This window comes from Pelophylax lessonae (genome assembly GCF_965119305.1).
Source record: "Pelophylax lessonae genome assembly, chromosome: 10".
Taxonomy (NCBI): Eukaryota; Metazoa; Chordata; class Amphibia; order Anura; family Ranidae; genus Pelophylax; species Pelophylax lessonae.
This window is the reverse complement of record NC_138777.1, coordinates 15,282,499-15,300,774: the sequence shown is the minus strand read 5'-3', so window position 1 is coordinate 15,300,774 and position 18,276 is coordinate 15,282,499. Positions and strand designations below refer to the sequence as shown.

The 18,276-nt window shown below is 45.8% G+C and overlaps 1 protein-coding gene across 1 annotated transcript in view; it reads right to left on the bottom strand.

Annotated features, from left to right (window-relative positions):
* The window catches only part of GALNT18 (polypeptide N-acetylgalactosaminyltransferase 18), a 548,225-nt gene that overhangs the window by 134,818 nt on the left and 395,131 nt on the right, over positions 1-18,276 (bottom strand). Inside the window, exon 4 of the mRNA XM_082270869.1 lies at positions 4,437-4,620. Coding sequence (XP_082126995.1) covers positions 4,437-4,620 — 184 coding nt within the window. The remainder of the gene's footprint in view (positions 1-4,436; positions 4,621-18,276) is intronic.

Below are 18,276 nucleotides of genomic sequence, written 5' to 3'. Positions count from 1 at the left end.
AAGGAGGGTCAGCAGCAGACTGATGACATCATCTCAGCCTAGGCACCATCACTAAATGAAGCTCAAGACCCGTGGGCTGAATCGGAACCAGCAGATCATTTCATGTGGCCCTTGCACCTCTCCTGCAGCTGCGGCACCCCCTTTGTCTCCGCCCCCACCTTGTCTCAGTAGTTGGCAGCAGGTGAGAGGACAGAACTCCCTGCGCTTCTTTGTGCAGCCGCAAAGAGATTAGTCTCTGCCCCCCCCCACCCCAATTTCAGCATTTGGCAGCTAAGGGGAGGACGAAACTCCTTGCACTTCTCTGTGCAGCCACAAAGAGATTAGTCTCTATCTCAACAGTTGCAGCAAAGGGGAGGACGAAACTCCCTGCACTTCTCTGTGCAGCCACAAAGAGATTAGTCTCTGCCCCCCCCCCCCAATCTCAACAGTTGCAGCAAAGGGGAGGACGAAACTCCCTGCACTTCTCTGTGCAGCCATGAAGAGATTAGTCTCTGCCCCCCTAATCTCAGCAGTTGGCAGCAAAGGGGAGGACAGAACTTCCTGTGCTGCTCTGTGCAGCCGCAAAGAGCTTAGTCTCTCTCCCCCCCCCCCCCCATCTCAGCAGTTGGTAGCAAAGAGGAGGACAGAACTCCCTGCACTCCTCTACTCCCTGCACTCCTCTGTGCAGCTGAAAAGAGATTAGTCTCTGCCCCCCCATCTCAGAAGTTGGCAGCAAAGGGGAGGTCAGAACTCCTGTTACAGATCCTGCACCTCTCTGTGCAGCCGCAGCATCCCTTCATCTCCGCCTCCCCTGGTCTTCACATTCAGTTGACTCTGGTCCTCCTCCATAACCTACGCTTTCGGCTTCTCAACTCCACCCACTAGCTTCTTCCTGGCAGCAGCACAAGGTAAGTGGGGAGCGCTGTGATGAAATGTAGGAAGGGAAAAGTCTTGATTTCTGATGGTGGGGAGGCTCTTGACTTCTGATGTAAGGGGGGGGGGGGGAGGGTGCTCTGGACATCTAGACTTACAGATCCAACAGGCCCTTTGAGGGCAACCATAATGCTGAAGCTGCCCGTGATTAAATAGAGTTTGATGCCCCTGATGGAGCTTTTCAAGAAAATGGTACGGTCCAATGCTTGGATAGAGAACTGCATCCCTGAGCAGTAAGGCTATGCTACCCGAAGGTATCTCAAGGCTTTGCTTTATTTTACACTGGCGTGTACCTTTTTGAAAAGCAGCATCCTACTTTTTAATTAGAGCAGAGTTCTTCAAACTAGGACCCTTCTGTTATCTTAGCTTTAAGAGCAATTCCCCAGGCGCCCGGCACTTCCTCTAATCTGCTATCGCGATCTGGCCGAGCGGAGACGGACGCACATTACAGAGCGCTGAAGTGGCGTATCCGCTCATGAATTTTCATGTGTCATGCCGCCACATTTTGCACGTTTTGATGACAGCTTCAAAGTGCTCCTGTCAAAGTTTTCACCCTGCAAAATGGGTTTATAAAAGATTAAACGGGACAGAGATTAGTAGGAATATTTAAATTTAACACCCAGCAATGAAACATGCTGGTGGAGGGAGAAATGAAAGTGAGTATTCTTCCTCTCTGGCAAGATATATTGCAACGTTGTGATAAATTTCCCAGAAATTATATCAATAAAGGATTTATATTATAATCTGCATTTGAACTGGTCTGGTATTAAAATATCAAAGGACAACTCTGCTAAGCACGTTTTACATCTAAACTGACCACACGCTGTTATGCAAACTCAGGAGCCATAGAACAGCGCATGATCAGCATGCGGTCAGACACTTGACAGCAGACCTCAAGAAGGCTCTTGGATCTCACTCTCAGATCTGAAATTATCCTCAGATAAAGAAACGCTCAATGTAAATCATTTATAAGTAAGATTCGCCAGTTATAATGATTTAAGGCCAGTTCACGCCATAGAAACGCAGTCCGGATGCGTTCCAGATGCTTTTCTGCATGCGTGGTTGGGACGCGTTTTTGATGCATTCCAGTGCATTTCCCCCCCCCCCCTCTTTTTTCTTAACTACTTCAATACCAGGTACTTTCACCCCCTTCCTGCCCAGGCCATTTTTCAGCTTTCAGCGCTGTCACATTTTGAATGACAATTGCGCGAGCATGCTACACTGTACCCATATGAAATTTTTATCATGTTTTTCACACAAATAGAGATTTCTTTTGGTGGTATTTAATCACTGCAGGGTTTTTTTATTTCTTCAAAAAAAAAAAAAAAAAGACAGAAAATTTTGAAAAAAAAAGTTTTTCTTATTTTCTGTGAGTAAATTTGGAAAATAAATATTTTTTTCTCCTTCACTGATGTGCGCTGATGAGGCAGCACTGATGGGCACTGATAGACTGAACTGATGGACACTGATGAGGTGGCACCTAGGGGCACTGATGAGGAGGTACTAATATGCCGCAGTGATGGGCACTGATAGGTGGCACTGATGGGCGGCACTGATGGACACTGATGGGCAGCACCTTTAGTGCCCACAATCAGAAATCATCCAATCAGTGCCCATAGTGCTGCCAGTCAGTGCCCATCAGTGCCTAGATGAGCAGGCACTGATGGGCACTGACTGGCAGCACTATGGTCCCTGATGGTGGCACTGTGCGCACTGATTGCCACAGAGCCCGGCATACCACAGAGGCCGGCACCACAGAGACTGGCATACCACAGAGCCCGGCACCACAGAGATTGGCATACCACAAAGCCCGGGAAACCACAGAGACTGCCATACACCAGAGCCCGGCATATCACAGAGCCCAGCACGACAGAGCCCGGCATACCACAGAGCTTGGCATACCACAGAGACTGGCATACCACAGAGCCCAGCATACCACAGAGCCCGGCATACCACAGAGACTGGCATACCACAGAGCCCGGCATACCACAGAGCCCGGCATACCACAGAGACTGGCATACCACAGAGCCCAGCATACCACAGAGCCTGGCATACTACAAAGGCAGGGGAAGGCGGGGGGTGCTTTTTGCTAGCCCCTTGCCCAAAAACCACCTCCACCCGGGACACCAGTACTGCTGTCAATGCATCAATGGATGGTTGGGACCCGGAGGGCCCTGCAGCCTCTGGGAGGGGATCAGGTGGGGAAATGTGTTTCAAAGACACCATGAGTCAATAGGGGGACCCCACAAAAAAAGGTGTAAAACACTGCTAAGGACACCCCCACCGCTCCGGCAGCACCACTGGTTTGCCAGTAAGAGAGCACCAATCAATCCTCAGCAGGGAGGGAGAGGACCCCACCAGACTCACCACCCAACAGAAACAGGCAACTGCAGCCACCAGGATAATCTGCACTCCACTTGCGGTTATCAGGAAATTAAACGATCCAGGAGTCAGCACCCGGGAATGAGGAGGGGCTCCCACCACCGAAATTGCCGCTCAGAGGGCTCCACTGTAATGGCCGCCACTATTTTCAATGGCAAATCACCACAACATGGCCGCCGGACTACACCAACATGGCCGTCGTTATCAAGCACACAGGCTACAACAAAAAGGCTGCCCCACGAGGCCCCCAGAAAGGATCCCTAGACCTCAGAAAACAGCACAGGCAGGAAGGAAGGACCCTGGCAGGAGTCTCCACCAGATAGAGCCCCCCCACAGCCGATCACCGGCGAGGCACCCCCCCTGCCCCTATCGCCAGCACAGCACCTCGCCCCCACCCCAGGAGGTGGAGCAGACATCCCACAGCCTTAGCATAAGTGAAGAAGGGTACCGCTCCAGACAGAATCTCCTCTCCATCGAAATGTAGATCATCCAGAATACCTCAATGATCATCTAACGTGATCCCCCATCAAAATCTGCGTGGAGAAATGTTTCCTCTACAAGCTCTCATATAGGTTGCCTGATCCCAGAATTGGTTTTTCCCCTGACCTCAGAGATCTGAGCACACATACTATATAAAACTATTACTGATGTTTCACAACTTCTGATACAACTAACTACAATTAGAATGGATCTCTTCTGTGGTTCTTCACCCTTTCTTTTTCCCTGTTTTCCAATTTCTGGAGAACATGTTCATGTTTTCCACCGAAAAAGACATGGTATATTGACCTCGCCCCCATCGCATCTCTGCAATATGATGCCAATCTGAAGAATCCAGCACTTCCAGATATGTCGGATTTCTTGTCCCCTGCCCCACTCAGTGGTCCCTTCCGCCTGCCCCTGTCTCGCTACTGTCCTGTAGTAGGGGCTGGTGGATGGGACCACAGCACGCAATGGGCATCAGTAAAGTGGCACTTGCAGAAGTGCCAAATGGCAAATTCACTCAAATACAGCAAACATCGCCACCATGGGCAGCAGGCAAGGTGAATTATAAATGTCTTCTTTGAAAGAATCTATTTGTTGTACAAATTCATTTTGCATAAGAGTTACTTTAAGAGCCCAGAATGAGGTCATGAGACACTTACCAGCCAACACTGAACTCAACGTGGGCATCAAACAGTGCCACCACCGGGGCCGTTGCCGCTCTCCACCCGCTGACCCTGGACCGTATCAGCCCCTCCTGCTTGTTGTGTCGAACCACCTTGATGAATCCGGGTCTGCGTTTGTTGACCTCGTCCACGTATTGCGTCAGCTTCTCCTTCAGTTCTTCTGTAAGAGAAAAAGGGAAAAGATCCAGATGGTTTTCCTGTGAGCTAATTATCAGTGCGCTGACATATATCACCGCCCACCCACGCGGCAACATATGCCCGACGCCTGAGTCACATCTGCTGGTTTTATAACGGGACTAAAAATATGAGATTTTAAGGGCAAAACTGCTTTTCAGAAATGGGTTTAGAAACTTCAAAAAACTGTGCTTCCTAATTCACTTAACCTCTTATAAGAGAACTTGGTGGACTCCAATGGGATTATTCACCTGTTGACTCATTAAAGTGCATGTAGAGCCAAAACTTTTTTTTATTTCAAGCTTCTGATGGAGTACAGAAGGGTTCAAACTCTTGCCAGTTTACTTTTTTGTCATCTGGATCTCGTTATGGAGATTTCCCTTTGCTTTCCTTTCCTGGAGATGCAACAGGAACTGAGAAGAAATCTCCTCTTATGGCGCTTTTCCACTGCATGTAACCGAACGGTTCCGCTCGCTTTTGTGCTTTTCCACTGCTGGTACCGCATGGTATGGTGTAGGAACGGTACGGTACGGCGGCGCTTTTCCACTGCATGGAACCGAAAGGTACGGCTCTCAAAAACAGTACCACCTCGATTGTGGTTCCAAGAGGTACCATACCCAGTACCATATCCCACAATCCTTTGCATGCAGTCACTCCTAGCCACTGGTTGGTCAGAGAATCCCACCCACCCCGTTGTTATCCCACCCACTTAACTTTAGTACTACTTTAGTGGAAAAGCAAACCATACCGTACCGTACCGTTCCAACACCGTACCATGCGGTACCAGCAGTGGAAAAGCAAACCGGGCCAAGCAGGACCGAGTAGAGCCGAGCCGGTACTTGCAGTGGAAAAGTGCCATTAGACAGTTGTCATCATCCCAATTGGAAGGTTTCCCCCACCCACTACACTAGCACAATCATACTATGAGTCACTGATCACCGCCATTACTAGTATAGTGTCTGTACGGATCAATATCTTGATCACGATCAGAACTATACGCAGTGTTAGCAGCATCAGCCTCTTACAACATGTAGCAGAATACAGGGAACACTAATAAAACAAAGGCGGGGACTGATCCCAAGATCCACCGGACTAAATGGAAATCACCCCACCTATTAAAAGGATTGAATTTTTAAGGGTGTGGATTATGCAATGGTGAGCATTTATTTACAGAAAAAGAAGAAAATATAATTTAAAAAATTCATTTTATTACACATCATTCGTTAAAAACCATAATAAGACATGTGTTACATATATGTGATAACCCCTAATCATATCTGCCAGGAGGAAAGCTTCCAGCCAATAGATGTGGATGGCCTGTTGATAATCACAACCAGGACAACATAGGTCGGACGCGTTTCGCTGAACTAATGTTCAAAAATTCTTCCTCAGAGACCCTTTCTATCCTCTGCAGACTTGGTAAAAAATGTAGCAGAATACATTTTGGCCTACATATATGAAGACATTTGATTTTATTGGATATGGTTTATAACAGAAAGTAGAAAAAAAATTCAAAATCTACAGTCATTTTTCATTTATTTAATAAAAAACCCAGAGGTGATCAAATAACCACCTAGATAAAGCTCTATTTTAGGGAAAATAAATTATATAAATTTCATATGGTTACAGCATTGCATGGCCGAGCAATTGCCAGTTAAAGGAGCACAGTGCTGAACATCAAAAAATGGGCTGGTCATGAAGAGGGTAAAACTTTTTTTTTTTTTTTTTTTTTTACACGTACTCCATGCAAGTCTGTCTGTGCATTTTTTGTTATGTTAAGTTATGGATCTTGAATAAAAAAAAGAAAAAAAAAAAAAAAAACTTCATAAACAAATCCATCATAAACAAAATAGTTAATAAATAAGAACCCACTTCTGTGCTATTGTGCTCAAAAACGTATTCCAAATATATACATGCAGTCCAATCAAAGTCCCAGTGTGCAAATTGCAAATATAGGAAAAGTACATTAAAGCTTCCAAATCCTCCAGTACCAGGGTGGATTAAAAAAAACAACGATTTAAAAAATAAATAAATAAAAAAATAATATATATATATATTTTTTTTTTTATTTAAATCTGATTTTTTTTTTAATCCAATTTATTTTAATAGATTTTTTACTTCAAAATCATTTTATCTAAAGATAGTTTTCTATTTAAGATACATTAATAATTTAGTTTATTCAGCAGGGAATGGAGCTTAGTTATGTAGGTTGTATATTCTGCAATATTTACATTTTTGATAAACTCATTCAACAAATCCAAGCTCTGCGAGCTGAGATAACATGCACTGCATTGATGCATTCACACAATTTCACAGTAACCATGAGATAAAACAAAGTTCCAGAATATTCCTTTATCCCATTGTTTATAAATCTATGTACACTACAAACTGTATGATTGGATCGGTTCTGATATCGCTGTTTTACTAACCTGACCGCTTATTATTCTAAATAGGAAACCTTCATTTTGTTTGCAAATAATGATTCTAAATACCAGCAAGAATAAGTCCTTACATGTAAAGAGCACCTGTCATTTCAGATCCATCATGGCCGCGCCTGTTAGCAGGCGTCCAATCACCTGCTGCCGCCACGTCCCTCACCTTGTTGTGTCACTGCCGCATCCCCAGCTGTCCCATTAAAGCGAATGGGACTGTCGTCAGTGAGTCAACAGCGGGTCAGAGGAGGAGCCACTGCGGGTCAGAGATGACAGTTGCTCTTTAAAAATTATAATTTAAATCAAGCCTTTTGTAGGCTGTGTTCACACTGAGGCGGCTTCAAAGTTGCCCGACTCTGAAGCCACCCTGTGCGGCGCGACTTCAGCGGGGCTTGCAAACTACTTCTCTAATAGAAGTCAATGCAAGTCGCCCCGAAAGTAGTGCAGGAACCTTTTTCTAAGTCGGAGTGACTTGAGTTGCTCTGATTAAAATTATTCCATTGCGCTGAATGGAGTGCGACTTGTCAGGCGGCTAAGTCACCCCAGTGTGAAACGGGTCTTACTACTGATTTAACCACTTTTGGACTGGAAGGATTTGCCCTCTTAATGACCAGGCCATTTTTTGCGATACGGCACTGCCTTATTTTAACTGACAATTGCACGGTCATACGACACTATACCCAAATGAAATTGACGTCCTTTTTTTCCCACAAATAGAACTTTCTTTTGGTTGTATTTGATCACCTCTGCGATTTTTATTTTTAGCGCTATAAACAAAAAAAAGAGCGACGATTTTGAAAAAAATATATATATATTTTTTTTTTTTTTTTTACTTTCTGCTATATACCATGCCCAATAAAAAAATGTAAAAAATCTAATTTTTTCCTCATTTTAGGCCAATTTGTATTCTGCTACATATTTTTGGTAGAAAAAAAATCCCAATAAGTGTATATTGATTGGTTATCGCGTCTACAAACTAGGGGAAAGATTTATGTCATTTTTATATATTTTTTTTTTACTAGTAATGGCAGTGATCTGCAATTTTTAGCGGGACTGCGCCATTGAAAGATTGGACCCCTAACTGACATTTTTGACACTTTTGGGGGGACCAGTGACATTACTACAGTAATCAGTGCTAAAAATATGCACTGTCACGGTAATAATGACACTGGCAGGGAAGGGGTTCACACCGGGGGCGATCAAAGGGTTAAATGTGTCCCTAGGGGGTGCTTTCTGACTGTGTGATGGATGAGCATTCTGCATGAACACAGAGACCTAAATAAGAGGTTCATAACTGACAAAACAGCGGTCTGCCGTGTTTACAACGGCAGACCGCCGTTCTGTCTCCACGGGAAGTGATCACGGGTGCCTGGCGGCTATCGTAGCCGCCGGACCCACTGATCATGTTACCATGTGGCAAATGGGCGCGTGCACGCCGCCATAGGCGGGCGGTCGATAAGTGGTTAAATCAACCTGATTTAAATCAAATCCACCCCTCCAGTACCTTGAATCCACAGATTTCCAATATTTCAGTCATTTCCACCCAGGTGCGCAGAAAAATGTGCCCTCACCTGCTTAGATGGACCTAAATCTTATAAAAGGGGTCATAAACTGCATAATACCATAATACCCTCCAATCAGCTCCCCTGTCACCGTCTGCTTCAGAAGAACGCTCTAGGTCCTATAGGCTCATAAAGAAACATAGAGAGACTCCATGGTGGTTTACCGATTTATTTTTTTAAAAACAAACTCACATTTTCACAAATGCACTCACAGAAAACCCGAATATTCAAGTGTAAAAAAAAAAAGTAATTATATAAAACAAAAATTATTTTAAAATATGGTTTAAAAAAAAAATGGTTTAAAGCACCCCAGTCACCTCCCCCCCCCCCCCCATATAAAAAGCGCAGCATAGGGCAAGCACATGTATTGTTCTATGGTCATAATTCATGGTTAACGCTACACTGATAACCTGTTAAGGCTTCCAAAGCATTGCCTATGGAGAATTTTGGGTACCTTTTTTTTTTAGGACATTTGGTATCTATTTACTCGATACGACCCAATCTTTTTATATTTTACAAAACAATTGTGTATAATAATATGTTTGTTTGCACTAAAATTCATTTTCGTGTATGTTTCCCCCCCCCCTGAAAATATGCATTTGAAAAAATGGCTGTGCAAAAAAAAAAAAAAAAAATGCAAGTACCACCTTTTTATTCTCCAGAGTCTCTGCTTTCAGAAAATATCCAGATCTGTGCCTCCATACAATCCTGTCTCCGAGGTCTACAGACAATTCCTTGGACTTCATTGCTTGGTTTGTGCTCTGACATGCACTGTTAACTGTAGGACCTTATATAGACAGGTGTGCGCCTTTCCAAACAGTGTCCAATCAACTGAATTTACCACAGGTGGACTCCAATCAAGTTGTAGAAACATCTCAAGGATGATCGATGGAAACAGGAGGCACCTGAGCTCAATTTTGAGTGCCATGGCAAAGGCTGTGAATACTTATGTACATGGGATTTTTTTCCTTTTTTATTTTTAATAAATTTGCTAAGATTTCAAATAAAATCCCCCCCCCCTCCAAATTCCCCTCTGCCAGCACAAATCCCCCTACATCCTCTCTACTAGCACTAATCCTCCCCGCCAAATTTTCCCTCTGAGCACAAATCCCCCCCTTGAAAATTCCCCTCTGCCAGCACAAATTCTCCTACATCCTCTCTACTAGCACTAATCCTCCCCGCTAAATTTCCCCTCCTAGCACAAATACCCCCCCACCTCCAAATCCCCCCCCCCCCCCTGCCAGCACAAATCCCCCTACATCCTCTCTACTAGCACTAATCCTCCCCACTAAATTTCCCCTCCTAGAACAAATCCCCCCCCACCTCCAAATTCCCCTCTGCCAGCACAAATCCCCCTACATCCTCTCTACTAACACTAATCATCCCCGCCAAATTTTCCCTCTGAGCACAAATCCCCCCCTTGAAAATTCCCCTCTGCCAGCACAAATTCTCCCCTACATCCTCTCTACTAGCACTAATCCTCCCCGCTAAATTTCCCCTCCTAGCACAAATCCACCCCCCACCTCCAAATCCCCCCCCCTGCCAGCACAAATCCCCCTACATCCTCTCTACTAGCACTAATCCTCCCCGCTAAATTTCCCCTCCTAGAACAAATCCCCCCCCACCTCCAAATTCCCCTCTGCCAGCACAAATCCCCCTACATCGTCTCTACTAGCACTAATCCTCCCCGCTAAATTTCCCCTCCTAGAACAAATCCCCCCCCACTCCAAATTCCCCTCTGCCAGCACAAATCCCCCTACATCCTCTCTACTAGCACTAATCCTCCCCGCTAAATTTCCCCTCCTAGAACAAATCCCCCCCACCTCCAAATCCCCCCCCCCTGCCAGCACAAATCCCCCTACATCCTCTCTACTAGCACTAATCCTCCCCGCCAAATTTTCCCTCTGAGCACAAATCCCCCCCCCCCCCCCCAAATTCCACTCTGCCAGCACAAATCCCCCTACATCCTCTCTACTAGCACTAATTCTCCCCGCCAAATTTTCCCTCTGAGCACAAATCCCCCCCTTGAAAATTCCCCTCTGCCAGCACAAATTCTCCTACATCCTCTCTGCTAGCACTAATCCTCCCCGCTAAATTTCCCCTCCTAGCACAAATCCCCCCCCCCACCTCCAAATTCCCCTCTGCCAGCACAAATCCCCCTACATCCTCTCTACTAGCACTAATCCTCCCCGCTAAATTTTCCCTCTGAGCACAAATCCCCCCTTGAAAATTCCCCTCTGCCAGCACAAATCCCCCTACATCCTCTCTACTAGCACTAATCCTCCCCGCTAAATTTCCCCTCCTAGCACAAATCCCTGCAATCATCCCTACTAGCACAACCCCCCCCCCCAACAGAAATCCACTCTCCTAGTAGAAATCCCCCCCAAATGACCCAATCTAGCACAACCCCCCAAACCCCCACCATGCCCAGGGCAGCCGCCCCCTCCAGCCCACCCCTTGTCTCGGCCCTGGGTAGCACCTTGCAATAACTGCTCTTCAACACCAGCTTTCATTTCAGGCACTCAGCAAATGACGGGTTCACTTTAAGCTTCCTTTACAGGCTGACAGCGATCGACCCGTCCTTGTCTTTGTGTGTTTACATCAAATAAGAATAAAGAAGAACAACAATGTATTACAAAGTATGAGATATTTATCAGAATAATATAATGGCGGGATGGGATATCACAGACAATAAACATCCGAGAGATGTCAGCATCTTGGCTCGGCAGACGGCGGAGTATATTTAATGAAAAGTCGTCTTATTGTTCTAGTGCGGAGTTGGATGACAGCTATACAATACTTTATACAATATTTAATGACTAGATGATGAGTAACATCAAACATGATTATCCTGGAAAGAATACAGAGCTTCCACAGCCTTGAGGAAAAAACAATGCTGGCCAATAAGATCGTTTTTCGGGTGTGCATTCAAAGCAAAATTCCTAAAAAGAAAAAATAGCAATTATCTGATTGGAGACTGTAGGAAAAAGTTCTTCCTTAGTCACCTCTCTTCTTCCAGCTTGCTGATTGGTCGATATAGGGGAGGTAGCACACGCTGAGATCACTCACCTTCTCTCCCCTACTCTAAGCATGTTCACAGTGTGAGGTTCACAGAACTGTACAAAGCATTAAAACCCTGATTGGCTGACAGGGCTGTCCCTCCCACTGCCACTCTGATGTGCTGCAGTGCATGCTGAAAGGAGGAGAAAGCAGAGTGATAGAGAGATGAGCTTATCAGTCTGCTGCTTCTCCTTTCACTGTCCAATCACAGGCTGGGGGAGTGAAAAGACTTGTAAGTGAAACAGCAGCAGAGAAAGATCAGGTACTCTGATGCCCCATAAAAAGGCTGCACCGCTTCTGCCACAGACATACCTAAAGGATTCCCGGTGAAGAGAAATAAAAAGCCCCACTGCTGACCTACTGAGTGCAGGTTGAAGACAAGGACAGAGTGCAGGCCTTTCTCCCAGCATGGATGGTGTAAACTGTGTCTGAGCAGAGGCCGGTTCCATGCCCCACTGGAAACTTTCCTCCTCCGGCCAGCCCCGACCAAGCTGCCCCAGCTCCCCCCAACTGCCCCCTGCTGGCCAGGTCAGGAAACCAGCTTCAGCCTGTGAGTAGAGAGTACCTGGAGCGGAGGTTTAGCCTGGAATGGGGGTCAGGAGGAGGCACCATGGGCCTCTGGTTTGTACTTGCCCCCTGGGCTGAAATTGCCAGTCTGCCCCTGTACCCACTGCACCCCCACATCTTGTTCCTGTGACACCAGCACTAGAAATGAGAAGGGTTGGTTGAGTACAAGAAGCTTTTCACTGACAAATGACTGGACAATGATTTGTGCCTCAGTTACATGTTCCCTGTTCATTCTGTGTTTGTGTTCCATACAGTGCAAACTGCTACAATGTGTTATATAAATATTAAAAAGAATTTATACAACCCTTTTCAGTTTCTGCTTCAGTAGACTCTCTTTTCCAGTATCGGTTTCTCATCATTCTGCTCACTCCAAGCATTATACTAACAATGCCAGATAAAATCACTCGCCACAATTGTGCATTCAGCCTAGCACAGCCCGCTTAAACAGCCCACTGACAATGTAACAAGATCCTGGATGTGCTCCATTCAGCGGGATACTCTCCCATCCGATAACCATTGAATTCCCCCCTGTATTTTAGAAAACGTTCACTGCCGATGTATGGGATTCCATTCTTCCCGGCTGAAAGAAGTGTTTTTACAGGATAACCGCACCAATTATCATGCAAAATGAACGTGGCCTCAATGAATTCAGTGGATTCCTATGGGACTTCACAGGGAAAGCTGCGAACAGACAGATGTCTTTAACAATCGTGTTATCTGTCATTGATCCCCTCCGAGCACACCACTCGGAGCAAGGTCACTGGATCGAATGTTCATGCTGCTGATAGCTGGGCTATGGCAGTGCGAATGAATAACGTTCAACTTTAAAGCCTCTATAGAGCCCATTCCCTCTTCCTGTACATTGGGTTAATGCATATGTCATCATATGTTGTGTCATTGCCTAAAGGCATGCATTCATTTCCAATGGGCCGCCAATGCACAGAAACAGACCAAAAAAACAGAAATACAGCATTTATCCCATCATAGCGCAACTCCAAATATACCATAGCCCAGTGATGGCGAACCTTGGCACCCCAGATGTTTTGGAACTACATTTCCCAATAATGCTTGTAACCGAACCAAAACCCACACTGTACTTGTGGACTTCCATCAGTATACAGCTTCCTCCCAGTCGTGAACATAGATATCAGATTTTCCAGCCGCCTCCATACAAAGCTAGCTGACATCTTAGCTTGTACTGGAATCTTCTCCTTTATTGAACAGTTTCACACTCAATTTATACACACATGAGCACATCCCCCTCCTGATCAAATTACCCCATCAGGTCCGGGGTTGCCTGATTACATTATCATATGCAGATGAAATTGTATACAGAAATAGAATTAACCTGAGCTAATTATCTAGCCATCTGGACAGAATACACATCTCACCTCATTACACAAACAATAGGGAGAGCCTGTCTCTGACATTGACGTTCAATACACATTAGCATAAGTGTAAACACAGAACCCATTTGAAGCAATCCAAACCATTACGTACCTGTCTTTCTATCCCAGTGAGTACCGTCACAATGCTCAACTACACTGTAGAGTGCAGGAGCATCATGGGAAATGTAGTTTCAAAACATCTGGGGGTGCCAAGGTTCGCCGTCACTGTCGGCCCATTGTCATGCTATGGTGCATTCAGAAGGCATGTGTCACAGAGCTTCGTTGTCTCAGTGGGTTCGGGTGCCACTCTAAATAAATGGCCCCACAGTGTGCGGTTGTGCGTGCGTATGTGATTTGCAGTAGCATGCACATTACCACAACACACCTAATCATAAAGGTGCTGAGGGTTAGATGAAGAAAGGAGAGAAAAGATTAGAGACCTCCAGCAGTACACAATATTTTAGGAGAGAGCTAGATAGGAGGAGCAGAGTCCTCTATTAGTGCAAAACCTTTCAGGAGAGAAGAGTAAGATAGGTGAAGGTACGGAGTATTTCTGCAGAGGAGAGTTAGATAGAGGAAGGAGCAGAGTCCTCAAGCAGAGCAGAGTATTTCAGGAGAAGAGAGTTAGGTATAAGAAGGAGCAGAGTCCTCCAACCGAGCAAAGCATTTCAGGAGAGGAGTTAGATATAAGAAGGAGCAGAGTCCTCCAACCGAGCAAAGCATTTCAGGAGAGGAGAGTTAGAGAAAGGAACAAAGTCCTCCAGCAGAGCAGAATATTTTAGGAGGGAAGAGTTAGATAGATGAAGGAGCTGGGTCATCCAGCAGTGCAGCGTATTTCAGGAGAGGAGATTTAGATAGAAGGAGCAGAGTCTTCCAATAACACAAATCAATCCAGGAAAGAAGAGTTAGATAGGTAAAGGAACAAAGTATTTCTGGAGAGGAGAGTTATGGGGCTTTTCCACTGTATGGAACGGATCAGTTTGGCTCGCTTTCGCGCTTTTCCACTGCATGGTACCCCATGGTAAGTGTTAGAACGGTTCAGTACGGTTTGGTACAGCGGCGCTTTTCCACTACATGGTACGGCTCGGTGCGGCTCGCTTAAACAGTACCACCTCGGTTGGGGTTTCAAGCGGGCCGTACCGATACCATATCCCACAATCCTTTGCATGCAGCCTTGATTGTTTGTCACTACTAGCCACTGATTGGTCAGAGAATCGTTGTAATCCCACCCACTTACTACTTTAGTGGAAAAACAAACCGAGCCGAGAAGAGCCTATACAGTGCCGACTCGTACCACGCAGTGGAAAAGCAAACCGAACCGAGCTGGGCCAAGCAGTGCCGAGTGGAGCCGAGCCGGTACTCGCAGTGGAAAAGTGCCATTAGATAGAGGAAGGAGCAGAGTCCTCCAGCAGTGAAGAGCATTTCAGGAGAGGAGAGTTAGAGGAAGGGGCAGAGTCCTCCAGCAGAGCAGAAGATTTCAGGAGAGGAGAGTTAGATAGAAGAAGAGTCCTCCAGCAGTGTAGGGTATTTCAGCAGAGGAGAGTTAGATAAAAGGAGCAGAATCTTCCAATAACAGAAAGCATTCCAGGAAAGACAGTTTAGATAGGTGAAGGAATAGAGTATTTCAGGAGAGGAAACTAGATAGTGCTGCTTCTGCTTCTTCTTCAATTTCAGCAGAGATGAGTTAGATAGAGGAAAGAGAAGAGTATTTCAGGAGAGGAGAGTTAGATAGAGGAAAGAGCAGAGTCTTCCAGCAGAGCAGAGTATTTCAGGAGAGGAGAGTTAGATAGAGGAAAGAGCAGAGTATTTCAGGAGAGGAGAGTTAGATAGAGGAAGGAGCAGAGTCCTCCAGCAGAGCAGAGTATTTCAGGAGAAGAGAGTTAGATATAAGAAGGAGCAGAGTCCTCCAACCGAGTAAAGCATTTCAGGAGAGGAGAGTTAGATAGAAGAGTCCTCCAGCAGTGTAGAGTATTTCAGCAGAGTAGAGTTAGATATAGGAAAGAGCAGAGTCTTCCAGCAGAGCAGAGTATTTCAGGAGAGGAGAGTTAGATAGAGGAAGGAGCAGAGTCCTCCAGCAGAGCAGAGCATTTCAGGAGAGGAGAGTTAGATAGAAGAGTCCTCCAGCAGTGTAGAGTATTTCAGCAGAGTAGAATTAGATAGAGGAAGGAGCAGAGTCCTCCAGCAGAGCAGAGTATTTCAGGAAAGAAGAGTGGAACAGAGGAAGGAGCAGAGTATTTTAGGAGAGGCGAGTAAGGCTGTCCATAACTCTCATCTCCAACTGTAAAGTCAAGGGCAGCTCAGAGCGAAGCCGGGGGACGGTCAGGGCTGTGTATGGCTAGAGCAGAAATTCTTAACCAGGGTTCCTCCAGAGGTTGCCAGCGGTTCCTTGTGCTAGGAGTCCTTAACTGAAGATCTGGGAAAGCGGAGCCTACAGATGGAGTGATCCCTATCAGGTATCTTCAATTCTGGAAATCCTATATCAAGAGCTGGGTTGCCAAAGCCACCTTTGATCTAATCAAGCGTTTGATATACATATTTGTGGTGAGTAGAATAACTAGAGGGTCTGGACACCCATTTGAGCACCGTTGAATGATCGGTTTATTGCACTTGAGCACTTTTATTTTGGACACTCAACTTTTAAGGACTGTTTTATTTATTTAATATCTATTGGATTTTATTTCAATATACCTATCACTTTGCACTTTATTGGATATATCACGATTAGGAATTGTAATATTATTGTATTATTTGCAACAAATGGTTGTTTTTCACATATTTATACATATTTAACCACTTAGTTTTTAGGCTCCGTTCACATGTAGGCGTTTTGGGGCGTTTTTGGGGCGTTTTTCTGCTCTAGGATCAGCTCTCAAAACGCCCAACAAGACAAATCCTATTCATTTCAATGGCCCCTGTTCACATCTGAGCGTTTTGAAGCTGTATACAAAACGCCCAACGCTCAAAAAAGTACATGAGCTTCTTTTTGGGCAGATTACAGGCGTTTTCCATTGATCTCTATTGAATCTAAAAACGCCTGCACAAAAATCGCGGTAAAAATCGCGGTAAAATCGCGGTAAAAAACGCCGCAAAAATCGCGGTAAAATCGCGGTAAAAAACGCGCGAAAAACACTACGCTCAGGTGTGAATGTAGCCTTATGGAATGCTAGCGCTGTTTTAATTTATATTTCACACAAGGCTGTCCATATATTATACAATTTCCTTGTAAAATTTTCTTTTCGCTTTACCAAAACCATATACAGTATATACTCAAGTATAAGCCGACCCGAGTATAAGCCGAGGCCCCTACTTTTACCACAAAAAGATGGGAAAAATGATTGACTCGACTATAAGCCTAGGGTGACAATACAGGGTGGCGGGCATGGTACAGGAGAATGCAGGGTGACTGGCATGGTACAGGAGAATGCAGGGTGGCAAGCATGGTACAGGAGAATGCAGTGTGGCTGGCATGTACAGGAGAATTCAGGGTGGCAGGCATGGTACAGGAGAATTCAGTGTGGCTGGCATGGTACAGTAGAATGCAGTGTGGCTGGCATGGTACAGTAGAATGCAGTGTGGCTTGCATGGTACAGGAGAATGCAGGGTGACTGGCATGGTACAGGAGAATGCAGGGTGGCAAGCATGGTACAGTAGAATGCAGTGTGGCTTGCATGGTATAGGAGAATGCAGGGTGGCAAGCATGGTACAGAAGAATGCAGTGTGGCTGGCATGTACAGGAGAATTCAGGGTGGCAGGCATGGTACAGGAGAATTCAGTGTGGCTGGCATGGTACAGGAGAATTCAGGGTGGCAAGCATGGTACAGGAGAATTCAGTGTGACTGGCATGGTACAGGAGAATGCAGTGTGGCTGGCATGGTACAGGAGAATTCACTGTGGCTGGCATGGTACAGGAGAATTCACTGTGGCAAGCATGGTACAGGAGAATTCACTGTGGCAAGCATGGTACAGGAGAATTCAGTGTGACTGGCATGGTACAGGAGAATGCAGTGTGGCTGGCATGTACAGGAGAATTCAGGGTGGCAAGCATGGTACAAGAGGCTTCGGGCATACTAGTGCGGCTGTCTCACTTACCTGTTCCAGAGGCGCCTTCATTTTAAAAATGGCGTCGCCCGGCCCCGACACGTCATTGCGCACGCGCCGCCGCCGCTCGGGACAGCTGGTATACGTTCGGCTATTTCCAGTGTTCCGTGAGAATTACCTACCCCGTGAGAAAAACCTACCCTGGCAGTGCGCATGCTCACAGCCCCTAGTGCGCATGCGCACTAGTCTGAAATGATGACTCTTCCGTGGAAAAAACCTACCATCGCGGCGGGTACATTAAAACAGCTGTACTGCAATATGAGTAAGCTCCGCTCCTTGCCCTGTCACTTCCCTGATCTTGTCTACTAAATATAAAAGCGGCTGGCGGCTCCGTGATTTATGTTGTCATACAGCCGCCGGTTTTATATTTAGTAGACAAGACCAGGGAAGTGTCAGGGATAGCAGTGGAGATCACATGATAGTTCTGGCGAGCTGTTTTAATGTAATTCCGCGGAGTTACAGACACTTTCGTACACCGGAAGTGACGAGGGTAGGTTTTTCTCACGGGTAGGTAATTCTCACGGAACACCGGCCT